Source organism: Chinchilla lanigera, unplaced genomic scaffold (assembly GCF_000276665.1).
Source record: "Chinchilla lanigera isolate Chin_1 unplaced genomic scaffold, ChiLan1.0 scaffold00067, whole genome shotgun sequence".
Lineage (NCBI taxonomy): Eukaryota > Metazoa > Chordata > Mammalia > Rodentia > Chinchillidae > Chinchilla > Chinchilla lanigera.
This window is the reverse complement of record NW_004955468.1, coordinates 9900367-9927189: the sequence shown is the minus strand read 5'-3', so window position 1 is coordinate 9927189 and position 26823 is coordinate 9900367. Positions and strand designations below refer to the sequence as shown.

At 52.7% G+C, this 26823-nt stretch overlaps 1 protein-coding gene across 3 annotated transcripts in view; it reads right to left on the bottom strand.

The window, feature by feature from the left end:
• Window positions 1-7231: 7231 nt before the first annotated feature.
• Kirrel (kin of IRRE like (Drosophila)) overlaps window positions 7232-26823 on the bottom strand; it is a 99310-nt gene continuing 79718 nt past the window's right edge. For 2 of the 3 annotated variants that reach the window (XM_013522482.1, XM_005400135.2), the window contains exons 3-15: window positions 25523-25672; window positions 20794-20951; window positions 18362-18512; window positions 17282-17387; window positions 16989-17137; window positions 16712-16839; window positions 15853-16027; window positions 15669-15769; window positions 14009-14207; window positions 12414-12521; window positions 12088-12227; window positions 11189-11266; window positions 7232-10999 (exon numbers count right to left, since the gene is read on the bottom strand). In XM_013522482.1, coding sequence (XP_013377936.1) covers window positions 10523-10999; window positions 11189-11266; window positions 12088-12227; window positions 12414-12521; window positions 14009-14207; window positions 15669-15769; window positions 15853-16027; window positions 16712-16839; window positions 16989-17137; window positions 17282-17387; window positions 18362-18512; window positions 20794-20951; window positions 25523-25672 — 2120 coding nt within the window. In that variant the 3' untranslated portion in view covers window positions 7232-10522. The remainder of the gene's footprint in view (window positions 11000-11188; window positions 11267-12087; window positions 12228-12413; window positions 12522-14008; window positions 14208-15668; window positions 15770-15852; window positions 16028-16711; window positions 16840-16988; window positions 17138-17281; window positions 17388-18361; window positions 18513-20793; window positions 20952-25522; window positions 25673-26823) is intronic. The other variant, XM_013522483.1, reaches the window with a different exon arrangement.

The window sequence follows — 26823 nt, the reverse complement described above, 5'->3', positions numbered from 1 at the left end:
TAAAAACTGCAAAGAAGTTATACCTTCTTTCTTTTTCCTTCCTTCCTTCTTTCTTTTTTCTTCCTTCCTTCTTTCTTTTTTTCTTCTTTCCCTCATCCCAGTCATTCCTTCCTTTGAGCAATTTCTTTCCCTTTCCTATCATCTATTGTACGTTTTGAGTTTTACTTACTCTTTCGGGTTCCTACACCAGGGAGACAATATGATGGGATAACTGTACTGCTGATGTCTGATGGCTTATTGAAAGGAACAGTTAAGGCTTAAAATTTTTTATATTCTGACTAATTTTTCATGCTTGCATCTGGTAATTTGAGCAACTGATTTGAAGACAACAACATGCAATGGAACAACCATGGTGAATTCCTACCATCTTGTCTTGTGAAACTCTGTATTATCTCTAATGTTTTATCTAATAATTTTTTTTTATTCTCTTTAATGGTTTGAACAATCTTCCATTCTTATATCTGGTAATCTGAGTAACATAATTGAAGATAGCAATGTGTAATATAACAACCACTGTTAATTCCTATCATTTTGTTTTGAAACCCTGTATCACTTTTTTTTTTTGGTTTTTTTTTTTTTTCTTGGTTTTCTTCCAATACCGGGAATCAAACTCATGACCTTGTGCTTGCCAGGCAGGTGCTGTGCCACTGAGCTAAATCCCCAGCCCCTCCTGTATTACTTTTAATGTGCTTGCTTTCTATTGTTTATGTTTGTGATGTTGCTATGTTGCTATTGTCCTTTTTTTTCTTTTACTACTCTCTTTAAAATAAAAAAAATTGCAAAGAAGGCAGATTTGTACTCAATGGAAGGAAGAAAAATGTTTTCTATCTTATCTTGTCAAAATATTGGAAAACATTTTTGAAAAATATTTATTTAAAGGTGGCAATAATAAATCAACAGTATTGCATATTCCCATATATTGGGTTAAAATAAACCATATAAAATTGCTGCTGTTCACCTCCTCTTGAAATACAAAGACCATAAGTTCCTACAGCTTGAGTAGCTCCATCTTCCAATCTCAGAATAATTTCCAGGGCCTTCACAGACCTGTTCCATCTCACCTCTCTCCTATCAGGATTTCTTAGTACTCTCCTCTCTTTCCACTCCCTAGACACACTCTTTGTTGACCCTCGATCCCTATACACTCCTTTCTGCCTCAGGGCCTTTGCAGTTGCTGTTCCCTCTGCCTGGAATATTCCTTCCCCTAGACAGAAGCCCAGAGTCCTTGTCCTGTATCCTAGAGGTGTTTTTGTACAGCATGAAAACAGCACAGCCGGTCTCCCCTGCATTCTCTGTGCTCTGCTCCAGATCTCTGCTGAGCACTTACTATTCTCTGTCACCCATTTATTTGTTTATGGTCTATCTCCTGTCATTTCAGGGTAGTCCCATGAGGGCAGGGACTTTGTTCTTTTTTTTTTTCAAGGACTGTATTTTGTTCCCTGCTTTATCCCCAGGGTTTGGAATTGTGTCAGACACATGGTAAATGTTCGATAAATATTTTTGGCGTGAATGAAAGAATGATGCTTATTGATAAGGACATAAAGGCTTGGAGAGATCAAAGGGTTTTGCCAAAGCCACACCGCTGGTGCCCTGGAAAGCAGAGGGCAAGTCCAAACACTCCCAGGTCAGAGCCTGCACTCACGGAAAGCAACTCCGCTTTTGCATCCTGATGGTCTCTGAGGCTGAACAGGGGCTCCTGCACTGGGCCCATTAGTGGCCAGAGATGCCTTCAATTTTTGAATCTATTTTCCACAGGTAATCATCTGTTTTAGTGAGAGAATCACAGGGGCTCTGTAAAAGGCAAGGTTTTAGTCATCCCCTAAGGCTATCGCATGACTCTGGGGAGCCACACGGTGCTAGGATACAGTTTGAAAAGAGGCCCTCACCAAGTGTCTCTTTTAGGGAGGTGGAACAATCATCTGAGCCTCAAAATATGAAATATCCCCCAGTTTGCAAATGAATGTAGGATGTGTTTGTACAGCGACCACCAAGAGAGCAGTATTATGTGGAGAGGAACAAAAAGACAAAGCTCCGGGTTCAGTTCTGGGAGCTGATGGCTCTGCTCACCCCGGGAGGTCGCCTCTGTGCAGCTAATGACAATGAGCAGAGGAAATGGGAAAGTGAGTGCCCATGAAGGAAGTGATCTTTCTCCTCCCCCAGGTTCCTGCTTTGCAGAGAGCTGGTCTTTGAGCTGGCAAGATGGGCTCCATCAGGCCCAGCTGGATGGACACATTCCCCTATCAGGTCCCCGCTAGAGCAGCATCTGCAGCAGCAGAGAGGTGTGTGGCTTGGGTGCAGGAATGAGGATGGGGTGGGTGGGGTATCACAGTGCTCATAGATCAGCAGCTAGCATTTTACAAAAGGCTTTTCTCTATCTCATTTAGTGCTCATGAGATTTTACGCTTAGATGAGGTGGACCAGAAAAGTGTGCTAACCTGTAATGAGTCACGGAGTTACATGAGGCATTGCTGGGTTAGATTTTAACCTAAACGTCTCATTCCAGAGCCCGTGTTCTTTTCTGATCTCCTGGGCAATTGTCCACATCTTTCCTGATGCCTCTAAGGAAAAGGGCAAAGGCAGAAAAGGGACAGATGCCCACAGCCCCCTTTCCTCTAAAGTAACAGAAGTGAATATTTACAGAGGGCTTAAGTGCTAGAACTCTGCTAAGCACTTTCTGTGGGATAGAAACTAATAGCAGTCTATTTCACAGAAGAGAAAAGAGAGAGGCAGAGATGTAATTTACAAGGATCAAATGGTAAAGGGAGGATTTTAACACTCCCTGTGATCATCCGGGTGAGATACACTAAGTTGCAGTAGCAAAAAACCACAGGATGTCCTCTTGGGAGCTGGGGGTGTAACTCAGTGGTAGAGAGCTCCAGCTTGGCATGGCCCTCTGATTACAAGCAAGACCCCTTCCAAAATCAGAATCAAAACAAAGATTCACCTCTCTCTCCAATTACATGATTATTGAGCATGGTAACACACACCTGTAATCTCAAGTACCAAGGAAAGCTGAGGCAGGAGGCTCACAACCTTGAGGCCAGTCTGGACAACTTAATCTCTTAGCAAGACCTTGTCTCAAAAAATAAAAAGGACTAAGGATGTAACTCAGTGTGAAAGGCCTGGGTTCAATCCCCAGTACTGATAAGAAAAAAACAAAAACAAAAACAAAGTTACACAATTATTATGGGTTGGCAGATGACAGCCACTCAGGGACCCAGGCAGAGCGACTCTCTATTGAAAAGCTGCACCATCTGGAATCAATGCGCTTTTGTCGCTATGGCAGGGGAGGAAAAAGCTGGAGAGCCTCACACTGGCAATTAAGTGCTTTGGTCTAGAAGTGACATGTCACTTCTGTTTATAACACATTGGTCAAAAGTATCAGGTTGGAGCTGTCCAGCAGCCAGGGGACTCAGAGAGAGCCCAGCATCAATATGCACTGGCCGTGCCCATCAGCTTGGCTGTAACCTGAATACACACTTTGCACCACCATGCTTTACTACTGTGTGGATTCCTTCCTCTAGGTTAAATCTCCTGGACTGTAGTGTTAGATGACTCCATTCCCTCTTGCCTTCCCTCCATCCGTGCACTCCTCCAGCACACTGAGCAACTCTATGCCGGGAACTGTGCTGGGTGACAGGGACCTGCAGTGAGTGATGCAGGGTCTCTGCTTTCAAGCATGCTTCTCCTACAAGGCAAGTGCTGATGTGACACACAGAGCAGAAGATAGGGATGAGATGAGGCCAGCATGAGACTCCCTAGAAGGAAGGAAAGGTGGGTAAAGAATCAGGCCAGCTTTCGTGGAAGACACCTGGGTCTGAAAGATAAGCAAAAATTGTAAATGAGAATGTACAAGCAAGGAAAAGAGCACAGAGGCAGGAAAATCGAGGCCATACTTCTAAGGAGGGTTCACTGCATTTGATTGGATTGAACTGGGGGTATTTGAAAGGTACCGCTGAATGACTCGATTCTTTGGAAGAGTGGTCTTGCATCAGATCCCAGAGGACTTTGGCCTTCATACTTTGGTGTGAAAGGGCAGACAGGAGCATCTGAACCAGGCCGAGAGCTCCTGCTGCGTGTGGGGCAGAAGACCTTACAAAGAAGGAGTGGTTTTTAAAGCTTCCCAGTGCTTTGGTGATGAAGACACAACGCCATTGTCCTCAGGGTAGAAGTAACTGAAAGGATGGCTGAGGTCCTGGCATGGGACAAAGCCTAGTAGACTGGAACAGGTTCCTATAGCCTTTCTGTGGCCAAGAAGAAAGTAAGCTTAAGCCCAGGTGATTCCCTATGTACACCCAGACTTTCCCCAGAGCACCTGCTGGACCTGTGCTAGACTCTGGGGATGCAGAGATAAACAACAGGGTCGATGGCCACTGTAACCTGAACATGATCTTGGACAGTTGAGTGAAATGTACCTCAAGTGGAAATACAGCACAGGTGGCAGGACACAAGCAGACACACACCAGCACAGAAAGCATTCCAACCAGCACCACTCAGCCTAGTAATTCACCTGGGCTTCCATGTTTGCAAAACATGCCCCCCCTCACCCTATTCTACTTACGTCTCTATCCTATCAGTGGTGACCTTGGCCAGAGCAGCACTGATGCTGCGCCCTGTAGCTTCAGCCTCCACTGGGCCTCTCATTCCCATCCAGGTTGCCCTCACCTTGGGGCCTGCAAGCCCTGGGTCCTGGCCTCATGCCTCTGGACTCAAGCGCCCTGCACCTGTACTGTCTCTTGGCCGCAACTCCTGAGATGAAACTGCCAGTCTTCTTGGAAATGGTTTCAATGAGCTCTCTTTTTTTTTATTTCTCCCACCCTATGTCTGTCTCTGGCTGTTCTGTGAACTATATATAGGAAAAGGCTCCTGTGAACTCTCTTAAGTTTTGCTGTTAACGGGATGAGGAAAACAGTATGTCCTTGCATTTCTCTGATTTATAATTTTCACAGCCATTATCGGAAAACAATCCCAGGTATCCTCAAACAGGCTCATGAAATAAGCAGGGTGAAATCCAGCAAACCCAATCAACTCTGCCGAGCTGTCCCGCTCCCTTACTCCCTTTCACTACAAGCTCAAACGGTTGGAGACCTGGTCACTTCGCTTCCCCCTCCCCCACCCGGAGCAAAACCAACCTAGCCCCCAGCCTGCACCCCCAGTGATGCCAATCCTTTGGGATCTGGATCCCAGATTCAAAGCCTCCCCCTTTCTCATCCTCATAATCAGATTTGGCACAGAACGTGTGGAAGCTGCGCTCCAAAAGCACAGAGCTGTTTGTCCCCGAATGGCTGTAATTGGCTTCTGGGTTCTGCAACAGTCACAGACTGGTGAATAAAATGTGTTTGCTACACAACCTGGAGGTGACACAAATACAGTTCCTGCGGTCTCAATCCCAAACCTGTCTTTGCTGCAAACCTGGACCATTTCACCTCAAACCTGGCAGCCCTTGAGGTAACCAGCTGCTCGTGAATTAAATAACACAGAACATGGCACTTTTTAAAACATTTATATTTATATATATAAAAAAATTAAATATATATAATATATAGTGTGTTTGAGACTAAAAATATAGTACATAATATTTAAAAAAAAAAAAGAAAAAAAAAGGCAGAATAGGAAAAGGTGTGAGGGACACACAGATACACATTGCTAAAAATCTACGATGGTTTGTCCTAACAAAAATAATATTTTTTTTCCTCTTCTTTTAATTATCATCATGGATCCATTTATCATTGGGATTTGGGTGGAAAAAATTCAACTGGAGCCAGAAACATTCCCAAGAAGGGCTGGGGTAGAAAACACGACTGCAGGGAGCCCTGGGCTTCTTCTTGGTGAAAACAGAGGCAGCAACATCTTTTGGGTCACTATTGCTGAAGAGACCGTGCCAAGAGTTTGATTGTGCTGGCAGTTTGATTACCATCTCCCCCAGGGTCCAGATGTTCCCAAGGGCTGTGTCTGAAGAGCTCCAGAAACCAAGAGAAGAGCCCTGGCCCACTGCCTTACAAAGGCCAGTGGGCAGGGCCAGTCAAGAGCCAGGGATGGCGGACAGCAGATTGGTAGGAACGAGCTCTATGCATATGGAGCTATTATTATAAAGGGCAGGCTTGTACCCAAACTGCCCAATATGGCCTGTGATTTCTGCGCAGCAATTATTTCTCCAGGGACCGGGCCTGGAGCTCCCTCACAGTGATACAAGAAAACAAGATTTTGCTTTCCATCTCCCAAGCTACATGTCTCAGTCCTCTCCATTAGCCCAGAGGTGCAGTGTCAGAACGAAGCTGCCAAAGGCAAGCCAGTGCTACTCAGAAACAGCCTGGCCTCCAGGAGAGGAGCAACACCTTCAGAGGGCAAGGGGATGTGTGGGTGGGGTGGGGAGGGACATTCAGATGCTAATTGTATAGGTTCCTCACAAAAATAAACGACACTCAGTTTGTGCACGTCAGTGTCACCTCTTCACTGGGCTCACCAAGGTCAGGAGCTTCACTAATTCTTTCCGGTGATTCCCCAACTTGCAGAGTGGCCTGCAGAGGCACGGGGCAGTGCAATGGCTCAGATAACACAGCACTAACAGGGTAACAACCAGGATTTCAGAGCCTTGTGTGGGTCCTAGAGTTCCCCAGAAGGGACAGAACTGCCCACACTGCAGAATGAGGCAGGGACTAAGCCAGTGGGTCTTGGTTTTCTTTTTTGGGGGAGGAGGGGGTTCCCGGTACCGGGAACCAAACTCACAACCTTACGCTTGCCAGGCAGGCACTGTGCCGCTGAGCTGCATCCCCAGCCCCTGGGTCTTGGTTTTCATGTGTGCTTTTTCAAATCCCCACGGCCTGACCCTGCTGTGTGTACGGGTCAAGTGTACAGACAGCCCATCTGATTCCCTTCTAAGGAGCTCATGTCTTGTGTTCCCTTGGTAGAGCACCCGCAGGTTAGCAACATGGCATGCGGGCAACAAGCTCTGCTGCAGTGTGCTCCATCTGGAGGTACCAACTGCCAAGACTAGGAGACAACATACTGCCGAGAGACCAGGCAGGGTAACTAGCCTTTTCATTCTATGCCAAACATTCGTGAAGGGTTAGCACTGTTCCCTTTCCTGGCCACTCTCCTTTCTCAGTTAGGATGGGTTTTGTCTCATGCATACTCTGGTTGAATTTTTTTTTTTTTTTTTTGTCTTTGAGACAGGGTCTCGCTATGCAGTTCAGGCTGGTCTTGAGCTCACTCTGCAGCCCAGGCTGGTCTTGAACTTGCAAGGATCCTCCTGCCTCAGCCTCCCGTGTGCTGGGATTACAGGAGTGCACCACCACACCTGGCTCTGGTTGGATTTTTGAGGGACCTAGAACTTAGGGTGTAGGAGGCCCCTCCACAAGCAGAGAGGTCACGGCTCACCCACTCACATGAATCCCTTGAAGATCCAGAGCTTGCGTCAGAACCACTGTATCCTTCTAGCCCTCCACCAGCTGCACATCCAATGTGCTCCCTCGCTTCCGACTCAAGATTCTTTGGATCACTGGCTTCGCCTTGCAGGCTGAGCGGGGTGTTGTTCCTTGGTCAGGGGAAGGTTCTGAGGTCCCCAAATGAGGAGCCGGTGGTTACTTCCACTTCCCCCGTAGCAGGTGCCCTGCTCTGGCACAGACATCTTTGCAAACCTATCAGAACTGAGCGAGGAGCAGCACAGACACCCAGGTTGAAAGCAGCTGTTTGTAATAAAGGGGCTGCTGGTGGAAACGAACTCACAACACTTCTGATAGGACAGTGGATCCTGTAGAGAAAGCTTCTTCCCATGGAAGAGAACCTCTCAGCTCCCAGCCCACACCCTTCTTACTGACTGTTCCAGACTCCTCGGCAGAGAAGGGCAGCCCTCTACCACACCTCCTCAAATGAACACATTAAAAACAATAGTTCTAGGATTGTGCAAGCCTTTCCCCTTAAGTTGCAGGTCAGAAAATTAGAGGCAGTGAACACAGAGGTTAGGCCCAGGTCACTCAGTAAATAGCAGCTTCAGAACAGACCCTTAGCCTCATTTTTTTTCCACTAAGAAAGCACTGCCAGAGGTGATCAGGTCACCAAGTACCGGGGTACCACTGTGCTGGAGGACACCAGCCTGACAGCAGAGCTGTGATCAAGGGCACCTTGAACTCACCACACAGACAGGTCCCACCTCCGCTTCTGACTGTGCAGTGTGTAATTTGCAGAGGGCAGAGTCTAGCCTGGTTGCTGCTATTTCCCTGGGCCTTGCTTGGTGTAGATACCCAGAAGGCCCCAGGGCAAGTGAAGAGGAACAGAGAACAGAGTGGCAGCTCTCTATCAGACTTCTCAGGGATTCTCCCACGGTGCTAGGTACTAGCTGAGTTTCCTACTGATGCTGGTGCCTCCTCTCCATCCTTTCAACAGAAGAGACCAACTACTTCAACTAACCAGAGGAAAGTAAGAGAATCTGGCCAGACCCAACACACAAAAACGAGTGTTCTGTCGGATATTTGTTTAAAAAGCCACCATATTGAAAGTACTTGGATTACCCATGGCTTCTGGAGTCCATGAGGAATAAAAGTTGGCTTGAGAATATGTGCACAGGAACCTGTATTCTCTAACAGACCTTGTCGCTGAGCTCTACTGCAAGGACTCTGCAGGGATGTATGATTCCCCAGGGATTGAATACAGCCGGAGCAGTGTAAAGGCCCAGGTGGGGCCCACTGCGGGCACTGTCCCACTGATGATGGAGGGGAGGGGATGGCTGCCTGCCAGGCTGGAGGTGGAGCTGTGTGCTTCCTGGGTATTGTCTGGTCCTTACTAGCCAGGGGATGGCTAAGAAATGTCACTCCACAGACCCATCTGTAAGGGTGGTGATGGCCCGTGGCTGATGAGCATGTAACTCATTAAAGCGAGCATGACTAATGAATGGTGACCACCAAGAAAGGGCAACGAGCATTCTGGGAATTGCACTGGAGGCCCCCTCCCCTTGGACTGGCAGCCATGAGGAGGTGAAGAGCCAACTCCAGAAGTGGCTTCTTGGGGAAGGTGAGGCCAGGGTAGGGGCACAGGTTCTCTTTGGAGTGCCTGCTCTCTTTGGTCAGAAGGTGGCGGCTGGGAAGTGACGGCTGGAATGTGTATGGCGCATGTGCACATGGGTGTGGGACAAGGAAGCACAGGCGTGGAATGCCCGCAGTGCCCTTCCAGCCACCTTCTCTGTCAGGGACATTCCCAGCCCTCTGCCCTGTCTCTCCTTCAACACTGTAACACTTGGCAGCCTGTCTGAAGCTCACAAGTACTCGCTCCCCATGCGACCGCCCACAGGGACGGTCATCCAAAGCTTGACACTGAAGGCACTGGAAGTGGAAGAAATATGATTGGTCCAAAAAGAAAAAGACACTTAAACCAAAACCTGTCTGGAGAGACAGGCCCAGGCCTTCTGGAAGGTGGGCTCTGACGAGCCAGTGAGCCTAAGGTAAGACAGCAGCACCTCCCACCCCCATGGAGCCCACCTGCCCGCGCCACAGGTCTCACCACCTGAATGTATACAACGGATTCAAAGTGCTTAGACACAAGGGTCATGGAGGATGACAGGAACCTGGTGGAGAAGAACAAGTGGCCCCTTTCTTTTCCACTGGGACTTGTACTTGGGTAGGGGAACCCCTACAGCTTTTCTTTCCAAGTGAGGTTTTCATTGTTTTTGTTGCCTTTAAGAAAACAGCCTATCTGCCCCAACTACCACTCCCTCAGTTGGCTCAAGAATTAAAGCCAGGAAGTAGGGTATATTAGGGAGAGAAGGGTGCTTGAGTGGCTCCCTCTAGTGTTGGTTCTGGGAGCTGCCACGCAGCACACAGTGGTCTGAGGGTCCCTCAGGGCATGGTCCTACACCACCACAACCCTGGCTTATTTGGCTGGCCCAGCTTAGAGGAGCAAAGAGGGCAGTGTTACTGGTGATTTCTGGATCCCTCTGGACAGACAGATGTCCACAGTGGTACCAGAGTGACTAGCATTTTGACCCCAGCTGAACTTAGTACCAGGGCAGTTCTGTAGACAAGAGTTAAACCAAATCCAAGGTCCCTTCTTCTGCAGTCTTCTGCAGAAGGAATGATGCACTCAGAGTGTGAATGCAGACAACAGAGGAAGGGACTGGCTGAGCTGTCCTGCTTTCTACCTGTCTGTGCCAAAGCCTGCCCACCCCTGCATGCTCCTCTGCCCACTTCCGGGAGACCAGAGGGGTGGGGTAGAAAGGGAATGCTAAAAAGTGCCCCCTCTGCTCTCCCCAACCTTCATTTTCCCTGTTCCCATGCTGGGGTCAGGCAAGAGCACAGGTCGGAAGAGACACCGCCTCCCGAAGAAGAGGGAAGGGCAGGCCCGGGAAGCTGGGGCATGCACAAAGCACCATCCTCGGGATGGGGTGTTTCTGGGAGACCTGCTCCACACCTGTCGTGGCCAGAGGAGGAAGGCTGGTCAGGGAAGGGAGCAAGGAGCAATGCCCCTGAATATCAGGGAACAGCTGTGAAAGCCTTCTCCTCTGCCCCGCAGAGACCCCAGCAGTCTCTGGCCCCTACACATGAGTCTGCATGCGCTGCTGGAACCGCTGGCCGTAGTCCGAGTGCTGGGAGGTGTAGGAGAACCGTGTGGCTGTGGCGTACTTGCCAATGGGGTCGTACGCCTCATATGGGGTCCGCTCCAGGCCTGAGGGGGGAGCCTGGGGGTAGCCCAGTCGATAGGTGGGGTACCCAGCTGCCCCAGGAAAGGGATGGGAGTTGAACTTCTCATAGTTCTCATAGGACAGCTGGCTGGTGGTGTCGGTGCCGGCTGGGGCAGCTGGGCCAGGGGGTGCGGGCTCAGGGCCGTAGTCAGAGGCAGGGGCCCGGCTGTAAGTGTTGAGCTGAGCGTAGCCACTGGAGTGGGACAGACGGGATGAGGGGCGACCATCGAAGCGGGCAGGGCCAGGGGCTCGGTAGTCAGCATACAGCACTGCCCTGGAGGATGGGCGGTCTTCGTGGGCACGCACATTGTAGTAGCCATTAGTAGGGTCCTGGCGGGCAGCGAGAGAGGAGGATGGAGCTGAGAGCCTCCTCTTGGGGGGATCAGGTCCCGCCATCCTCCTGGGGATCTCCCTCTAGTTATCTCTGGCCACATCCAGCACCACTCCCCCTCCTCTTACAACTCCCTTCCCATCCATCTGTCCATCCTCAGCCCTCCACCCATCAGCCCCTCTTCCAACCTTCATCTCGTATTCCTCCCGGGTGTCAATGGTGTCACAGCGCAAGTCCTGCTTCAGATCCACATCATCCTTAAAGGACTGCAGAGCAGCAGGAGTGGGTGTGAGGAGACAGGGTCTCTGCTCTTATCCCCCTCTCAACCCTGTCCCCATTCCCAGAAGCCACTGCTAAGGGAAGGGTCTGAGGTCAAGGGCAGACTGCATATCCTCTCTCAGTGGAAGCTCGGGGAGGTAGTGGGATGAGCCCGCAGACCTGGGCTCCAGCACTCATTTTCTTGCTAATACTCAGTGTGGCCTTTGTATATTGCTGCTGCTATCTGGGACCAGGAAACTCTAGGGAAGTCAGGGATCTCCGGCCTGTTAGCATCCGGGCTGCAGCGGGGCAGCAAGCAAAGCTTTGTCTGTGTTCGTAGCTGCTGTGCATCACACACAGTGCTGCCCGAGCTCCACACCTTGTCAGATCACAGTGGAGGCAGTAGATTCCCACAGGAGCACAAACCCTACTGTGAACTGAGCGTGGAAGGGATGCAGGTTGTGCACACCTTCACATCGTCCCCAACCCTCCCACCCCGGAAACACTGTCTTCCACAAAACTGGTTCCTGGTGCCAAAAAGGTTGGGGATCACTGGTTTCAGCGGATGGAGTGGAGTAGATGAAGTGAAGGAAGGTTAAGGAGCACCCCCCACCCCACATCTCTGCTGGAGGGAAATTAGCCGAGCACAGTGAATGTGAGTAGGGCAGTAAGTGTGCGTGTGGGTGTGTCGGGTGTGTGATGTGTCAGTGCCTGTGGCAGGACCCGGGTGAGCTAAGCGAGGGAGGAGGGAATGGCAGCAGTTCTCAGAAGCTGGGTGGGGTTGGGCCTAAGCGCGAAAGGGCAGGGACAAGAGAAGCAGCGCCCTCACCGAGTAGATGGCCTTCATGACTCGGGTTGCTGTAGAGACGCTGGCCGTATCATCCTCCCGGTCAGAATGCATCGTGAGTGGCTCTCGGTTCACGGTCTCCACCTTGATATCCAGCTTCCTCAGGGTTACATCCTTGCGGCCTGGGACAGGGACATGCAGCAGGGCCTGATGCTTTCTGCTGGCCTCTGCCGTGGCTGCTTCCACCGCTACCCCCACTGGGCTGAGGAGCTCAGCCGACACCCCTCACCCATCACAGGCACTGCCTGCCCTGTGCATCTGAGGTAGCGGGGAGGAGGGTACTCTAGCTGCGAGGGGCCCAGACTCACTGCCTTTGCGGCGACGGTAGAGGAAGAAGACCAAGGCGATGAAGAAGAAGATGAGCAGGATGCCTGCACCGATGGTGGCCCCAGCAATGATGCCCACAGGTAGCACCTCTTCCGACGGGGGAAGGAAAGGAGAGCAGTGAGAATGGGGTCACACTGGGAATCTGAGCTTCGTGTTGCCTGAAGTCTCAGCAAAAGGCTAAAGTGGCAACACTGGATTGTGCACAAGGCTAAGGTTTTGGTATTTTTTAATTTAAATTTTTAAAAATATTTATTTTGGAGACAGGGTTTTGCTAAGTGGCTCAGGCTGGCCTTAAACTCATGATCTTCCTGCCTCAGCCTCCTGAGTGCTGGGATTACAGGTGCACTAGCACGTCCTGCTAAAGCTAAGTTCTGATTGAGCTGGTGGACTCTGAGATCTAAGTCCAGTGGGTAATGGAGAGGAAGGTCTGGACTGTGGCTGGGTTGAGTCTGTGCCTCCGTTTGGCAATAGTTGGGGTCAGGATCACACCCCAACCCTGCAGCTGGGCACTGGCTTGGGCTTGGGCTTGGGCTTGGGCATGTCTGTCTCTTTTGGCCAAGCTGCCCATGAAGCTTGGTTCCTCCTTCCTGGGCTGGGCCCCTGTTTGACATCAGCTGTCTCTGAAGTCTCCAACCTGCCACCTGTGTCCCAACCTCTTGCTGCCGTGCCCATCCACACAGCGGTGCCTGCCCCATCTACACTTTTCCCCTGAGCTCAGTCTTCCTTGGTCCCCTCGGCTTCCTCGAGCTGAGAAGGGGCCCAGGGATCCTGCCTGCGCCTTCTCTCTCTTCTTGACAGTCTTAGTTGGATTCAGGTCTTGCCTATGGCTCTTCTCTTCTGAGATCCTTCTCCATTGCACCCCACACAACTCTCTTCTTTCTTCTCATCCCGCACCTCACCCCTGAGGGCATCCTCAGCTGAACTTGAAGGGATGGCTTTTCCCTGGCTTCCCACTCTCCCTGGCAACAGCTAGGACTCAAAAACCAAAACAACAGAAAAAAACAATGCTATCACTGCCTTATCAGCCTGGGGAGTGTCCCGACCTCAAAGCCCCATTGGAAGTGTGAAGGAAGGCACATGCCTGTCCCAGCAGACTGAGATTTGGAAGAGGTGGGAGGAACCCAAACTTACTGAGCATCTGCTGTACCCCAGGCATCTTACAAATATTCCTCTCAGTTAACCCTTACAACAGCTCAATGAGGTCGGTAGCTGTTACTACGTCTTTGAGCAGATCACGTTTGTCCCATCTGCACCCCTATGCTTCTACGCTGCAAGTTCCCCCACTAAGCTGAGAGTCTTGTGGGCACAGCTTGTGTCTTATTCATGGCTGTCCCTACAGCCGCTTGTGCAGAGCCTGGCACAAGAAGATCCTCAATAAACCTTCACAAAGTGAGCAAATTTCTCCCACTGAGCACCAAGGCCAGCTTCTGGTGCGGAGGTGAAAGAGAGAGTTTGAGAAAGACAAGGAAGGAGAAGGTGAGCTCTGTCTCTCTGAGCTCTGGCCCAGAGAGAAAAGGGAGTGTTACATCCCCAGGCTGCCCGTGCTCCTGGTTGGGCAGCCAGCTTGGCCAGTCACCTCGCTCTACGAGCTGGATGATGGCAGTGCCGGGCCCGAAGCTGTTCCAGGCGGTGCAGTTGTAGTGGGTCTGGAAGTCAGCCTCCATGACGTTGTTGATGGTGAGTGTGGATAGCACCCCGCTGCCGGAGTTGGTCCTCTCCACTGTGTAGCGTTCCAGAGTCCCCACCTCCAGGAAGTTCTCCTTCCACGCCCAGGCCTGGAAAGGGGAGGACGGGAGGAAGTAAGAGAGGAAGAGGCGGTAGACCCACATGCCCAGGTGTCTGTCCTCTGATCCACCCTCTGAAGCCACCCTCACCCCCATGCGCCCTCTGCTCTAGCCCTGTACCAGAACTTCAGCCACAGCGGCTGCCTCAGAGCCTCAGCATTGACTCTCCACTCCAACATGAGCCTGACCTAGGGACAGTCTCTAAAAAGCAGATCAGTGAGGCTTAGTCCTCAGTGTGAATCTCCAGGGGAGAGATCCACGAATCTTTTCTCTTTAAAGTGACCCCATGTACCATGCACGTAGCTAACTTAATGCACGGGTAACTGGGACACTGCCTGTTGCACAGAGACTTTTCGGTTGGGACTCAAGAACCCTGGAGTGCAGTCCTAGCTCTTTCTTCCTCCCGAGTCCCTGTGAGGCCTCTCTTTCCCTCTTTAGGTCTCAGTTTCTTCATCTGTAAAATGAGAGAACTAGGTTAGCACCGGACGATGCACACAGCTTCTTCCGGTCTTAGAGTCTAAGGATGTGGGGCTCAGTCCTTAGCTGTACCTTCACTGACCCACGCAAACCTGGCTGGCTGGCTCTGGACACCTAGGCACAGGCTCCAGTATTAGGCAGGGAGGAGACCAGCATTCCCTAGCCCCTCATCCCTTCTCTGCCAGCTGGGACATCCCCCTGTACGTCCTTATCGCAGAGCGCAGCCCAAGGAGGGGAGCAGCTGAGAACTGGCTCCGTTCCAGGGACCAGTCCTTCTAGCTCTGCAGGGAAAGCCCCGGGGAGCCCAGCCGCCCGCTGCCTGGGCGGCCATGGTAATGAAGTGTCCCTGGGCAGCCCTGGAGTTAGCCAAATGGTCATTAAATGTGATGAGGGGTTTGACGGCTAATGGTCACGGAAGGAATTAATGGCTCATGGTGTGGGGAGAGGAGACACGGGGGAGTGGCAAGGAGCTGGTGGGAGGCAGGCAGGAGAAGGGAGAGCAGAGCTGGGCAGGGTGAGAAGGGGAATTGATGGGGAGGGTGGGAGGGGTGGGCAAGAGGAAGAGAGAGGAAAAGGGAGAGAAAGAGCAGGCGGGAATGAGGGAGGAGAGAGCAAGCATCTTGGCCAAGGGGACATCCGGAAGGGCACTGATGCTGACGGTGATGCTGATGCTGATGCTGATGGTGACCTGAGCACCCAGTGCTCCTCTAGGCTCTTCACACCTGTGGCTGTGATTATTCTCACGACAAGCCTATAAGTCACAGCCTCTGTTCTATAGATGAGGAAACTGAGGTCCAAAACACCGAGTCATTTGCTCAGGATCACACAAGTGAGACAGGAGGCGAGGATTTGAGCAGGCAAAGGGACAGAGGGACAGAAAGGCCCCAGACAAGGGGTGGGGACACTGAAGACATCAAGCAGGGGTGGCGAGAGGAGGAGGCTGGGCTGGGCTAGGGCAGAGCCGCCGGCACTCACGATGCGGTCTGGAGGTGGCGTGCTCCCAATGAAGCATTCCACCTTGCCACCGTCACCCCGCACGGCGTACTGCACCGCTTCACTGGAGATAATGGGGGGCCCTGCGAGGAAGAAGACACAGTCAAAGCCGCTCAGAACCCCGCAGCCCCTGCCCACCGGACCCCACCTCCCTCGGGCCACTCACCGTTCACGTAGAGCGGCACCTCCCGCTCGGCCACTCCGATGCGAGGCACAATGGCCCGGCAAGTGTAGGTGCCAGCATCTGCCTGGGTCACCGACTTCAGCAGCAGCTGGTTGCTGTTACTCAGGACCTGGGCAGAGAGAGCAGCCTCGGGTGGGGAGCCAGGAGGTCGGGACCCCTAGGTCCGTGAGAGCCCCGCATCAGAGGCATTGGAAAGAAAGCAGGAAGGGCCACAAGTGAATTCCCAGCAGGGAAATGGGGTTCCCAAGTCCAGCTGATCTGTCCCTGATCTCTACACAGGCTGGCACTTACACACACCTCGTCCCAAGGGTGGGTGGGGACAAGGGAGGCCAGAGAGGGCAGGTGATGGCTGCAGGGATTCCAAGAGGACACAGCCTCTTCTCATGACGTGTTCTAGTGTCTTGACTGCCAACCGGCTCAGATACTTTACTCTGCAATTCTCCCTATTATTCTGGCCCAAACTGTCTAACGTGGGTCTCTAGGGCTGTGGAATGCAGCCCGCCCCTCTCCAGCGAGTCATCCCTGCTTCCCGACCTCCCTGTGCCCCGTCAGTTGACCAGCTCTTTCTGCCACTCCAAAGCGTCACCTCAGGCCTTTCTTTGTCCCTCCTCACTGTTTCCCACGCACAGACCGCTGGCTTCTCCCTCCCCCGGCCTCTAATTGGCCAGCTGTCCTGTGAGAAGGGGTGGGCGCTGACGGCAAGCACTGTCCTCTCACCCCAAGACCCCGGCGTTATCCCTGGTTCACTGTGAGAAGGAACCCCAGCCCTCCCCTTGCCCCTGCTGTAGTCAAAGGCGGTGCCCTTCCTCCCAGCACTCGGGACAGGCAAGGACAGTCTTACCATGTTTGAGTCCTTCTTGGTCCAGGTAAGGGTGAGGGGGGGATTCCCAACCCAGACACATGTGAGGGTCACATCAGAGCCAATGTCTGTGGTCGTGGGCTTGGGGTCCACTACAATCCGAGGGGCAACTGGGGTGGACAGAAGCAATTGTTAGGTTCCTAAGCTCAGAAGGTCTCCCTCCACTTCCCTGGCCTGTCATCTCCCGAGTTTACACTCCCACTGCCTCCCGCTTCCTGGGGTCTCCCCCCCAGCCCTGCTCGTGCCCCCAGCTACTCACAGTGGACGTTCACTAAAGTGCTGACATTGGTGCTCCCCACTTTGTTGTGGACCTCACAAGATACAGGCTCCGTGAAGAAGGAGTAGTCGACATTTGTCTCGTAGCGACTCTCGTGGGCATCTTCAATCAAGAAGCCCCCCTTGGCCCATCTGGGGGGGGGATGCAGCAGAGAGGTGGGCTCTAAGTTGAAACTCTGTGCCCCAAAGACCATGGCTTCCCCAGTGCCCACCACTGCTGGTCTCAGGCCTCCCCGATACAGCTCCCAAACCCAGCCCTGGCCTCAGCCCTTTCACCTGTAGCCCAGGATCTCAGGGTTGGCCGTGGCCTGGCACGTGAAGACCACACGCTCGCCCTCCTGCACTGTCTGAGGCTCGATGGACAGGGTCACGGTAGGAGGATCTGAAAGTAGGGGACAGATCAGGGTCTTTTTGGTCTCTTTCTAGCACATACACTCACGCGACTCTGGTGTGATCCGGCAATCTGGGTTTCAGCATATCAGCTCCAATAATACACAATTCACTACCTTCACCTTTTCCATAAGGAGCCGGTAGGGGGCTGGCTAGGGTGACCGACAAAGACGGCACTCCAGAGACCAAGGGACAGTTATTTAATGGGTGCAATGATCCATGGTGGCCACTAGGCGCCAGTGTGGGCTCGCTTGGCTTCCTAAAAGGGGACCAGGACAGGGTGGGAGTATCACAAATTGCCGTCCACACTCTCCCGGTTCCCTGGACAGGGGGAAATTTTGAGCATCTACTAGGTGATCACACCCTCTGCTAGATGCTCTTATGCTATAATTTATTTAATGGTCACAACCCCAGAAGCACTAAGAGGTCCGCAGTACCTTATCTGAGGCCCTTGGGGCCGGAAGTGTTTTGCTGTTTGGAATTTTTGAAATTTTCAGAAACAATGCTATGCGTGGGTTCTCGATTCTGTAAGAAACCCCGCCCCCCAGCAGCGTCTGTGGAACACCCCGCAAAGACGCACATGAATAGTGGTTAAGTCGTAACTTAACCATGACTTAAGTTAGTAAGGGACCAAGAAGAGCCTGGGTTCGGGTTTCTCCGCCAATTCACTTTAGTTTGGAATCGTGGGTACGGGGCTCTAGTCTGTATTTTATTTTCTACAGCTGTACACAATCTGAATCTGAGGCTGAGAGACACTAAATCATTGCTCCAAATCACACTCCCGTTTAAATCCAGGGCTTGCCCGAGCGCAGGCAATGCCCCTTTACTGGTCGTGCCCAGGGTCCCTGGTTCAGAGCAGGAGACTGAGGAGGATGAAGGGAACATCTGTCCCTATGCCTCCCAGAGGCTGCCTGCGCCTCCTCCACACCTCGGCTCCCAGCCTGCCGCTCCGCGGGCCCCACTCACGGTGCACATCCAGCTCAATGGAAGTCTCCTTGCCACTAGGGATGGCCTCGTTCATGCTGCGGCACGTGAAGACGCGCCCGATATCCAGGTCTGTGGGGTTAATGAGCAGCTGGCTAATGGTGGTCTCCCTCTTCCCATCCTTCAGCAGTTCCTGGAGCGTGACAAGGGTGGGAGACAAGGTCAAGCTGGTAGCCCTCTCCTCTGAAGGACCTGACCTCTCGGAGGGGGACTTCAAAGCTCAACTCTTCCCGTTTTCTTCTTCTGAGATTTTTTTTTTATTAATGGACTTTTCTTTCTTTGGTTTTATGAGACAGGGTCTTGCTAAGTAGTTCAGGCTGGCCTCAAAACCACAGAGATCCTCCTGCCTCAGGCTCCCAAGTGGTGGGATAGGCGTGTACCATCACACTTGGCTTTTTTTTTTTTTTTTGGTGGTACTGGGGATTGAACTCAGGGCCTGTGCATTCCAGGCAAGCACTCTACCACTGAGCTATGTCCCCAGCCCCACACTAGGCTTTTAATTGGCTTTTTAAAAGGTTTAAATTTACAGAAAAATTGATCAGAAAGTACAGAGTTTCCATACCTTCTCTTGTCTACCTCACGGATTCCCTTGTCACTAACATAAACGCATTACGACAGATGGACCAGTCCAGATGTACTGTCACTAACTGAAGCTCACAGCTTACAGGAGCGTTTACTTTTGGTTGCTGTAGTTTTTTCCATGGGATGGAGCCTCCTTCCTGCAATTCTCTGAGTCCAGTGTAAGTCACTCTCCTGGAAAGCCTTTCTGGGCTGATCCAACCTCCAGGATCACCTCCCATTCTGAACCTGTGCACCTAGCCTTACTTGTGGGACCACCTGTGGGGTTTCAGCATTGGGTGTCTCCAGGAACCCGCAGACTCCTTGAGCACAGGGCCGGGCCTGCAGTACCCAGAGACACTTGCTCAGTGACACCTAAGCTGAGATTCTCCAATATGATCACTGGAACCCTCAGGCTGTTTTTCATATTGCAGACTGCTTAAGGGAAATCAACCAAAGTCTGGTCCTGCACTTAGATGAGTCCTGATCTTTGGAGGACCACACAGAACCAGTCAGTGCTGTAACACAGCTTCACAGGGCTTTGGTTTTCAACGAATATGGAAACGAGGTGTTACAGTTTGTGTCTGGATGTCCCCTCAAAGCCTGGGTATGGGCTTTTAGAGTTTATGATTGATCCATGATCCAATGCTGGGATTATGGGTGTGAGTGCTACACCGGCCCTGGGGCAGATAGTTTGCATACAATGTAAGGGAGAGAAAGAGGCTGCTTGCTGCCACTCCTCCCTTTTGCTCTTGTTACTTTGCTGTTTTCCGCTGCCGTTAGCCACTCTGCCTTGGAGCCAGCTGAGTATGGACTGAAACCTCCACAGAGTATGAGCTAAACAAACCTTTCCTTCCTTAATTCTGGGTGTTAGGTATTTTGTCTCAGCAATGAGAGAAAAGTAGCCAAGACATGGGGGATGGACAACTAATGCCATGAATGAAGAGACTTGCTGGGCTGCCAAAGCATTTTGAAACATGTAGCCCCACAGCAGAAAAATAACAGCTCTTGGTGGCAAAGAGGTTAAGCACCACTGAGCCCAAAGGATCACTTATGACATGAACTGGTCAAGGTCACACCATGCACAGAGGGCGGAGCTAAAGCCAAAGTCAAGTACCCCCTGAGCTCACCACCCATGTACAAACAAAGGTGAGCAGTCTCTCCACACTGAGAAGCATCTCCTGAGCACCCAGAAAAGAGCCTATGGCTAGCAGAAGGACCCCAAACAGAAGATGTGGATTCTAATTCTATCTGTACCACCACCTTTGCCATAGGATCCTGGGCAAGTGGCTGGATGCCTTTCACTGTCATGGTTGCCTCCTCTGCAAGCTGTATGCAATACATAATCCTTGCTTTCCCAACCTCTTAGTAGTCACGACTGGGGTGATGTACCAATTTGCTGCTGGAGAACAGGGGTAGAAATGATCACTGCAGACAGTGCACTGTTAGACCCGGCTACAAATCCCAGCTCTGCTTCTTGTGAGCTGTGTGACCTTGGGTAAGGCACTCAAACTCTGACCAGTTTCTGCCTTTGTGAGGTGCAAGCAGCACCCACATTCTAGGGCTCTGGTGAGGACTCAGAAAGCCTGTCCATAAAGTGCTTATCATGTACAGAACCTGGTGCGTAGCAAGTGCTTGATCACTGTTAATGTTTCTGCTCAACTACTGAGTGGTGAGGTAAAGCTGGGTACCCGCTTCTCTTCTCTGGGCTACAGTTTTCCCAACTGTCTCATCAGAGCACTGGACAAGATGACCTCGGCAGGGCCCATTTCTCACCTCTGTCCTCCTCAGCCTGTGGGCAGATCTTATGGGAAAAAAAAGAAGGGCTGGGCCCAGAGGAGCAGGCAGGGTCTCACCGTGCTGGCCACCGCGCCCTCCTGCTGGGTCCCGTCCCGGAACCAGATGATGGTGGCGGCGGGCTTGGCGTTGAAGGCCCGGCAGGTAAGGTTGTGGGGGGTGCCCGCCTGCAGCAGGATCACGGGGCCACCGTCAATCCTGGTGTCCTCTGGGGGAACTGCCGGGGAAGAGCACAGCGGAGTCAGCCCAGGGTGCAGCTAACACTACCCAGGTATCCACTCTCTGTGCTCACAGGGTTGTCCCTTCATCTGCACCTCTCTGCAGTGTGGTGCTACCCGTCCTAACTAGTGACTATTTCGCTCCCACGCTGGCTTCACGTGGGGTGAGCAGCCCGCAAGCTTTCCCAGCCTCCTGTGGTTATTCTTTCTCAGCCTGCACCATTTCAGGGACCACACCCCTACCCCCCACCCCGACACTGCTCCAGGGTACACACTAGGAAAGAGGGGAAGCCTCACACTCGAGGAAAGGCACAGGCTATCTCAGGCCTTGAGCACAGCTCACGCCTCAAGAAGGGTGACTACATTCATGGAGCTTCTTACACCTACCTACTTCTGTCTGCTCCTCTGCCCAGGGGCAGCCAGATGGACAGGCCACTCCAGCAACCTTCCTGAGTAGGCTGCTTTCCCTGTGGCCATTAAGGCCGTGCCAGCCCCCTGCTCAAACACGTTGAGTGGCTACCACTGCCTCTGGCATGAGTTCCAAGCCCCTGGGCCTTTTGTTCTGGGGTCCTTGAGCCCTGGTTTCTCACCTCCTCCGGATCTTTGCTTGTGCTTAATCTTCCCATGTGGCGTGTCCTTCTGTAAGGTGTTACCACCCTGTCAAATCCCAGTAGATGCAAAAGCTTCCTGTGGCCTACACCCAGCCAGTCACTCACTGTTCTTAGCACCTCCGCCCCGTATTTGGGTTATTTATGGTGACTATCTGCCCCTGCCTCAACCAAAACCGCTATCCCTTGGGAAAGCAGGGACCCTGTCTCACTAATATTTATATACCATTTCCAGTCCCTAGAATATGGCCAAAGCAGGCTGAATGCTTAAGGAACTGAATGCACCGGACATTTCCTGCTGGCAAACAGGAGCTGTCTCCCTGCCACACACATCCCCACAGGCTTCTAAAGCTAATGTGCACCAGACTGTAGGCGCCCTGAGGGCGGGGCCTCTCCTTATTCATGCTCCAACTTCCAATGTCCAGCCAGAGCTTGGCTGATCACAGATCCTTGGAGGAATATTTGCTGAAGTAAGGAATGGATAAGAGGGGATAAAGGCCTAAGGATTTTGGCTATATAATCTTTTTGGTCCCCCCATGAAGAAGGGTTTCATTGGTTTCCTTCTAGGACAGACAAGAATGAGAGGGAGGTTTGCAGAGGGACCCATGGGAAGCGAACACGGGAGGCCCATGGAGCTGAGGGGGGATGGGGCAGAGCTGCCCAAAGCTCGGGAAGGTCTCTGTGCTGCGGTTTCCAGTGGAAGGAAGCCGCTTAGGTCCATTCTGGCGTTCTCTTAACCCATGCACACCCAGTGGGAGAGCAGGGAGATGAGTTCAGAACCAGGCTACTCTCCTTTCAAGTCCTGGCACCTTCGTCTACCTGCTGTGTGATGTTGGGCGAGTCACTGAAGTCACTAAGTGTCAGCTTCTTCATCAGAGGCATCATAATGGCTACTCCTGGGCCCTTGTGAAAGCCGGGGCAGTGCTGCACATGCACTGGAAGGTGGAGGCCCTCACGATTGTAAACCGTGTTAGCGTTACTCCCCAGTGAAAACCAGCAGAGGCTCTGGCTCTGCCTGGCTAATGATCCTCTGACTCCTGGGCTCTCCTCCTACTCCTCTCTCCCTGGTGTATCAGGTTCCAGGGTCAGATGGGGGCAGGTTCAGGGATGGGGGTGGGAAGCAGCTTGCTGCCATGCTGGAGGGTGCAGTCCTGCACGAGCAGAGCCCTAGATTCAAGGTTATGGAGGCGTGCGCTCAGCCAGCCCTTAGAGAGCTTGGTGTGTGCCTGTGCTTAGGAACCCCGTGTTTCTGATCTGTGACTTCAATCTTAAATGTGTATCAGTGCGCCCAAGTGCCTAGTGGCCTCAGTTTCCTTGTTTGTAAAATTTCGAAAACAACACCTGGGACGTGAAGCCAACTGTGCACTGTAACACGATCAGCAATCATTTTTACCATCTGCTGAATGCTTACCGTTCGTGTCAGTGAGGGTGCCTCGCGTATATGGTTTCATTCAATCCTTCCCGCAGAGTACATGTCATTAATCCTCCCATGGAAATACCATTAACCCCAATTTACAGATAAGGAACTGAGGCCCGGAGACGAGAGGGCGCGGTAAATGGCAGAGCTGGGCCATGGACTAAGCCCGCCTGACCCCACAGCCACACTCATCCCGCTGCACTCCCGTTGTTACTGCCCTGAATAATGAGCTGTAGGCCTGCAGATCTATATTATGTCTGGCTCTGCGTCTGCTGGGAAGGGGGGCAGGCCTCCTCTCAAGCCTGCTGCAAGGAAGAATGAAAGAGGCCATTCTGTGAAGGCGGCTGGCCTGGGGAGGTGGGGCGTGGACTAGCTGGGGAGGCTGCAGATGAGGGGAGTTTATGGGGCTGGCGTGTGCAGGGAGGCAGATTCCAGACCCGGGGCACGGCCTGCTTGTTTCTGCCCTGTCCAGTGTATAGGGCCCCAGGGCCACAAGCCAGGGCTGTGGGCAGGCTGGTAACAGGGGGTGTGGAAATTGTTACCCCTTCTGGCTGCCTCCGTGTGGTACAGGTGGCGGGTGTTTGAAGGCTGGGGAGAGATGCCAGGTAGGGAGTGAGGGAGAGGCGCATCAGGACTTACCATCTGCCGCCCGCTCAGCTCTGCTTCTCTGCTCAAATCAGAGAAGGCCTCACCCTCAGCAGTGACCAGTCCCTTCCAGGAGCCAGTTAGGTTCCCTCTCTGACCTGCAAGCTTTCTAACAAGCCACGCCCCCATCGAGGGTTCCCACTGCCATTCTCCTTCTCCAGGAAGACTTGGTGGACTGAGCCAAGCCAAGGGGTGCCATTGCAAACCCTTGGTGGGGCCACACTGAGGCATTTAGTGGAATTTTCATCATTTCTCTTTCTCCATTTGTGTGTGAAACAGGACAGAGAAGGGAAGGATATGAGGGCCCCTCGCTGGGATGCGACTTCTCCAGGACAGAAGTAGCACCTTCCAGGGTCCAAACTAGAGGCAGTTAGGGAAGAAAGGAGGAGGACGCTCCTGTAAATATCTCAGCATCCTTGGGATGCCTGGTTCAGTGTGGATAAAGGATGATGTCTTGCATTTCATGTTCATCTCTAATTCTTGTTCTGTAACTACAATCCTGCCCCTAGCTAGTGTTCCTACTTTGGTTCTAGTGAGGAAAAGCAAGTCCCCGACCAGCTATGCATCTTAGCCCTTCCAAAGGACCAGCCCAGCCGCTGGGTCCCTCCAGTTCTCACTTTCTGACACCTCACACTTGCACAGATCTTCCCAGCTTATGACCCCCTGTGCAGGCAGCGGGAGGCGGCACTGACTAAGAACAGGCTGGTGTCATTAAGCCACGTCAATGATGAAAAGCCCATGCTCAGAGGCCAGGACCTCACTGGGTTGTGGTGCCAACACAGGCAAGGAGATATCAGAGCCCAGGTCTCTGGACTCCGAGCAGCACAGGGTTCTTTCTGCTGCCTGAGACAACTTGCCACATTCTCTCTCCGCTTGCCCTAAAACAGTAAGTGTCCTGGTTCCAAGTTCATTCATCTCAGCTCCTCTCCCCTCACTCCCTGCTTCAGTGATTTCACGTTAGAGGGAGGGGAACGAGGGCAATTGAGACAGATCAGATGGAAGCAGGAAAGAGACAGGAACAGAGCTAATGGCAAAAGGGAAGAGAGGGTCCCAGGTAGAAGAGCCTAAGTCAGACAGTACGCGGCAGACCACTGAGCAGGGGAGGCCGAACGTCCGAGGCCAGGACTCAAGTGACAGAGGGGCTAAAGCGTGTCACAGCTGGCCCCATTCCAGTTCTGTGTGCAGGAGAGTCACCTCGTTATGCAGATGGCCACGGGGGCTACCATTCAAGGACATCTGCTGTGTCCCCACCGCACATTGCTGCTGGGAGCAGGGCTTCCACAAGACGAGCCCTCCTGCAGCTATAGCTGCCAGCAGACACAGCAGGACCCCAGCCCCAGCCCTCCAGGCCCTTCCTGCCAGCCTGCACCATCCCCTGAGGAGGCCCTGGTGAATCTGAGAGGAGGGGCGAGTGCAGAGGGGACGGAGGGGGGCAGCCAGAGCAGGTGGGGCTGGGCTGGGGTAGGAGTCAGCAAAAGGGCTGTTTCTGGGTCTCTGAAGTAGCAGAGGGGTGGAAAGGAGGAGGGAGAAGCTCCCTCACCCACAAGCCTGACTGCTGGGCAGCTGGGAAGGGAGGGCATTCCATCAACCCACATTCTCCTGCAGGAGGAGCCCCATTTCCATGCTATGTCCCAAGGTGGGTCTGGGTCCCAAATGGCCTGGGCAGAGACTGGAGCAGAGGATGCCAGACCCACATGGCTCCAACAGGCCACCAGTGGCTGTCGACAGCCCCCTGGACTCTCCTCATCTGCACTTGGCTCTGGAAGATGCTTAAGGAAGAAACTGTCAGAGAAAATCACACGGAGAACAGCAAGAACAGTGTGGGGAAAAGCAAGGCCAAGGCATGGGAGAAGTGGGAGACAGAGCTGGGGGCAGGAGGGTAGGTGGGGGCAGTCATTACTGAGCACGGTGAGTTTGGCCCTCCGGGAGCGCAGGGCAGCTTCCGTGGCCTGGCACTCGTAAGAAGCGTCGTCAGAGAGTTCGGCGTCTGTGATCTCCAGGTTGTACTGCCCAGCATCCGCAGAGCCCACGACCCTGTATCGTGGCCAGGCTGCAGGAAGAGAAAGGGTGAGGCCTGGCCTCAGGATCAGACTACCACGTCCCAACGATGCACCCTCTCCCCGCCTCTTGTCCTGAGTCAGGACCCACCCAATCCCAGGTCTGCATCCCCCTCTCCCTTCTCCTGGGGCACTATGGCAGGTGGGATCTGGAAGTGCCAGACAGACCCAAATGTGTCAGGGCCCCCCACAGCGAGCGGGGGAGCCATAAAGCAGGAGGCTTGGATGGGGGCAGGCAGACGTGGGGAGACGAGCAGGAGCAGATGATATCTCCGGAGCTGTTTGCAGACAAATGTCTCTCATAATGATAGCAAAGGAAGAGGGGAGAAAGCAGCCAGCAGGGAGAAAAGCAGGAGGGGAGCGGGAGAGCGTGTGGGCAAGAGGAAATATAGGGCAGCACGGTGCAGCCGGAGCTCACTGGGGGCACCTCTGTGGGGCTTATGAGGCAGAGGGAAGCCCAAGGCAGGCCGAGGTCTTGCCCCACACGCCACGGGAGGAATGGACGAGGCAAGGTCTGCCAGGTCCTGCCTAACCAGGGCCTGGTGTCCTGCCCCCGGCGGGGGGTGTGTGGCCTCTGAGGCTCTGCCCCTCCATTTGGTCTCTGTGGTCCTCCGCCCTCCAAGTTCTGCTCACATCCTCACTCACGTCACACATCCCCACCCGCCCGCGATCTCCCTCTGTCTAGCGGCTATCGATTCTTCTCACTCCATATCTATTGATCTCTCTCTCCCAGTCTCTCTCTTTCCATCAGCAATAGATTGGTGCGAACCACCTCTTTCCTTTATACAGATGGCTACACACAGATCTCCCCTACCTGTACCAAAAACTACTCGGAGCCCACATAAATCATCTCAACCCCCTCAAAAATAGTAAGGGTAGAAATACACAGCACAACTCCCCCATACGCGCACCATCACAGGGCTTTACAGCTAACCATGTGTTTTCACAAAGCATCTTCTCTCATTTCATGCAAAACCTACAGGGGCACTTTGAAGGCAGGCAATCCTGTCACTGTTATGCCTGTTCCCGGTGTCAGAGAGGGGAAGGGGCTTTCCACAGGTGACCCAGCTCCCAGGCGACAGAGGCAGGACCAGGACTCAGGCTCCTACTCGGTCCTCGGGCAGCCTTCCTGCAGGTCTCCTCA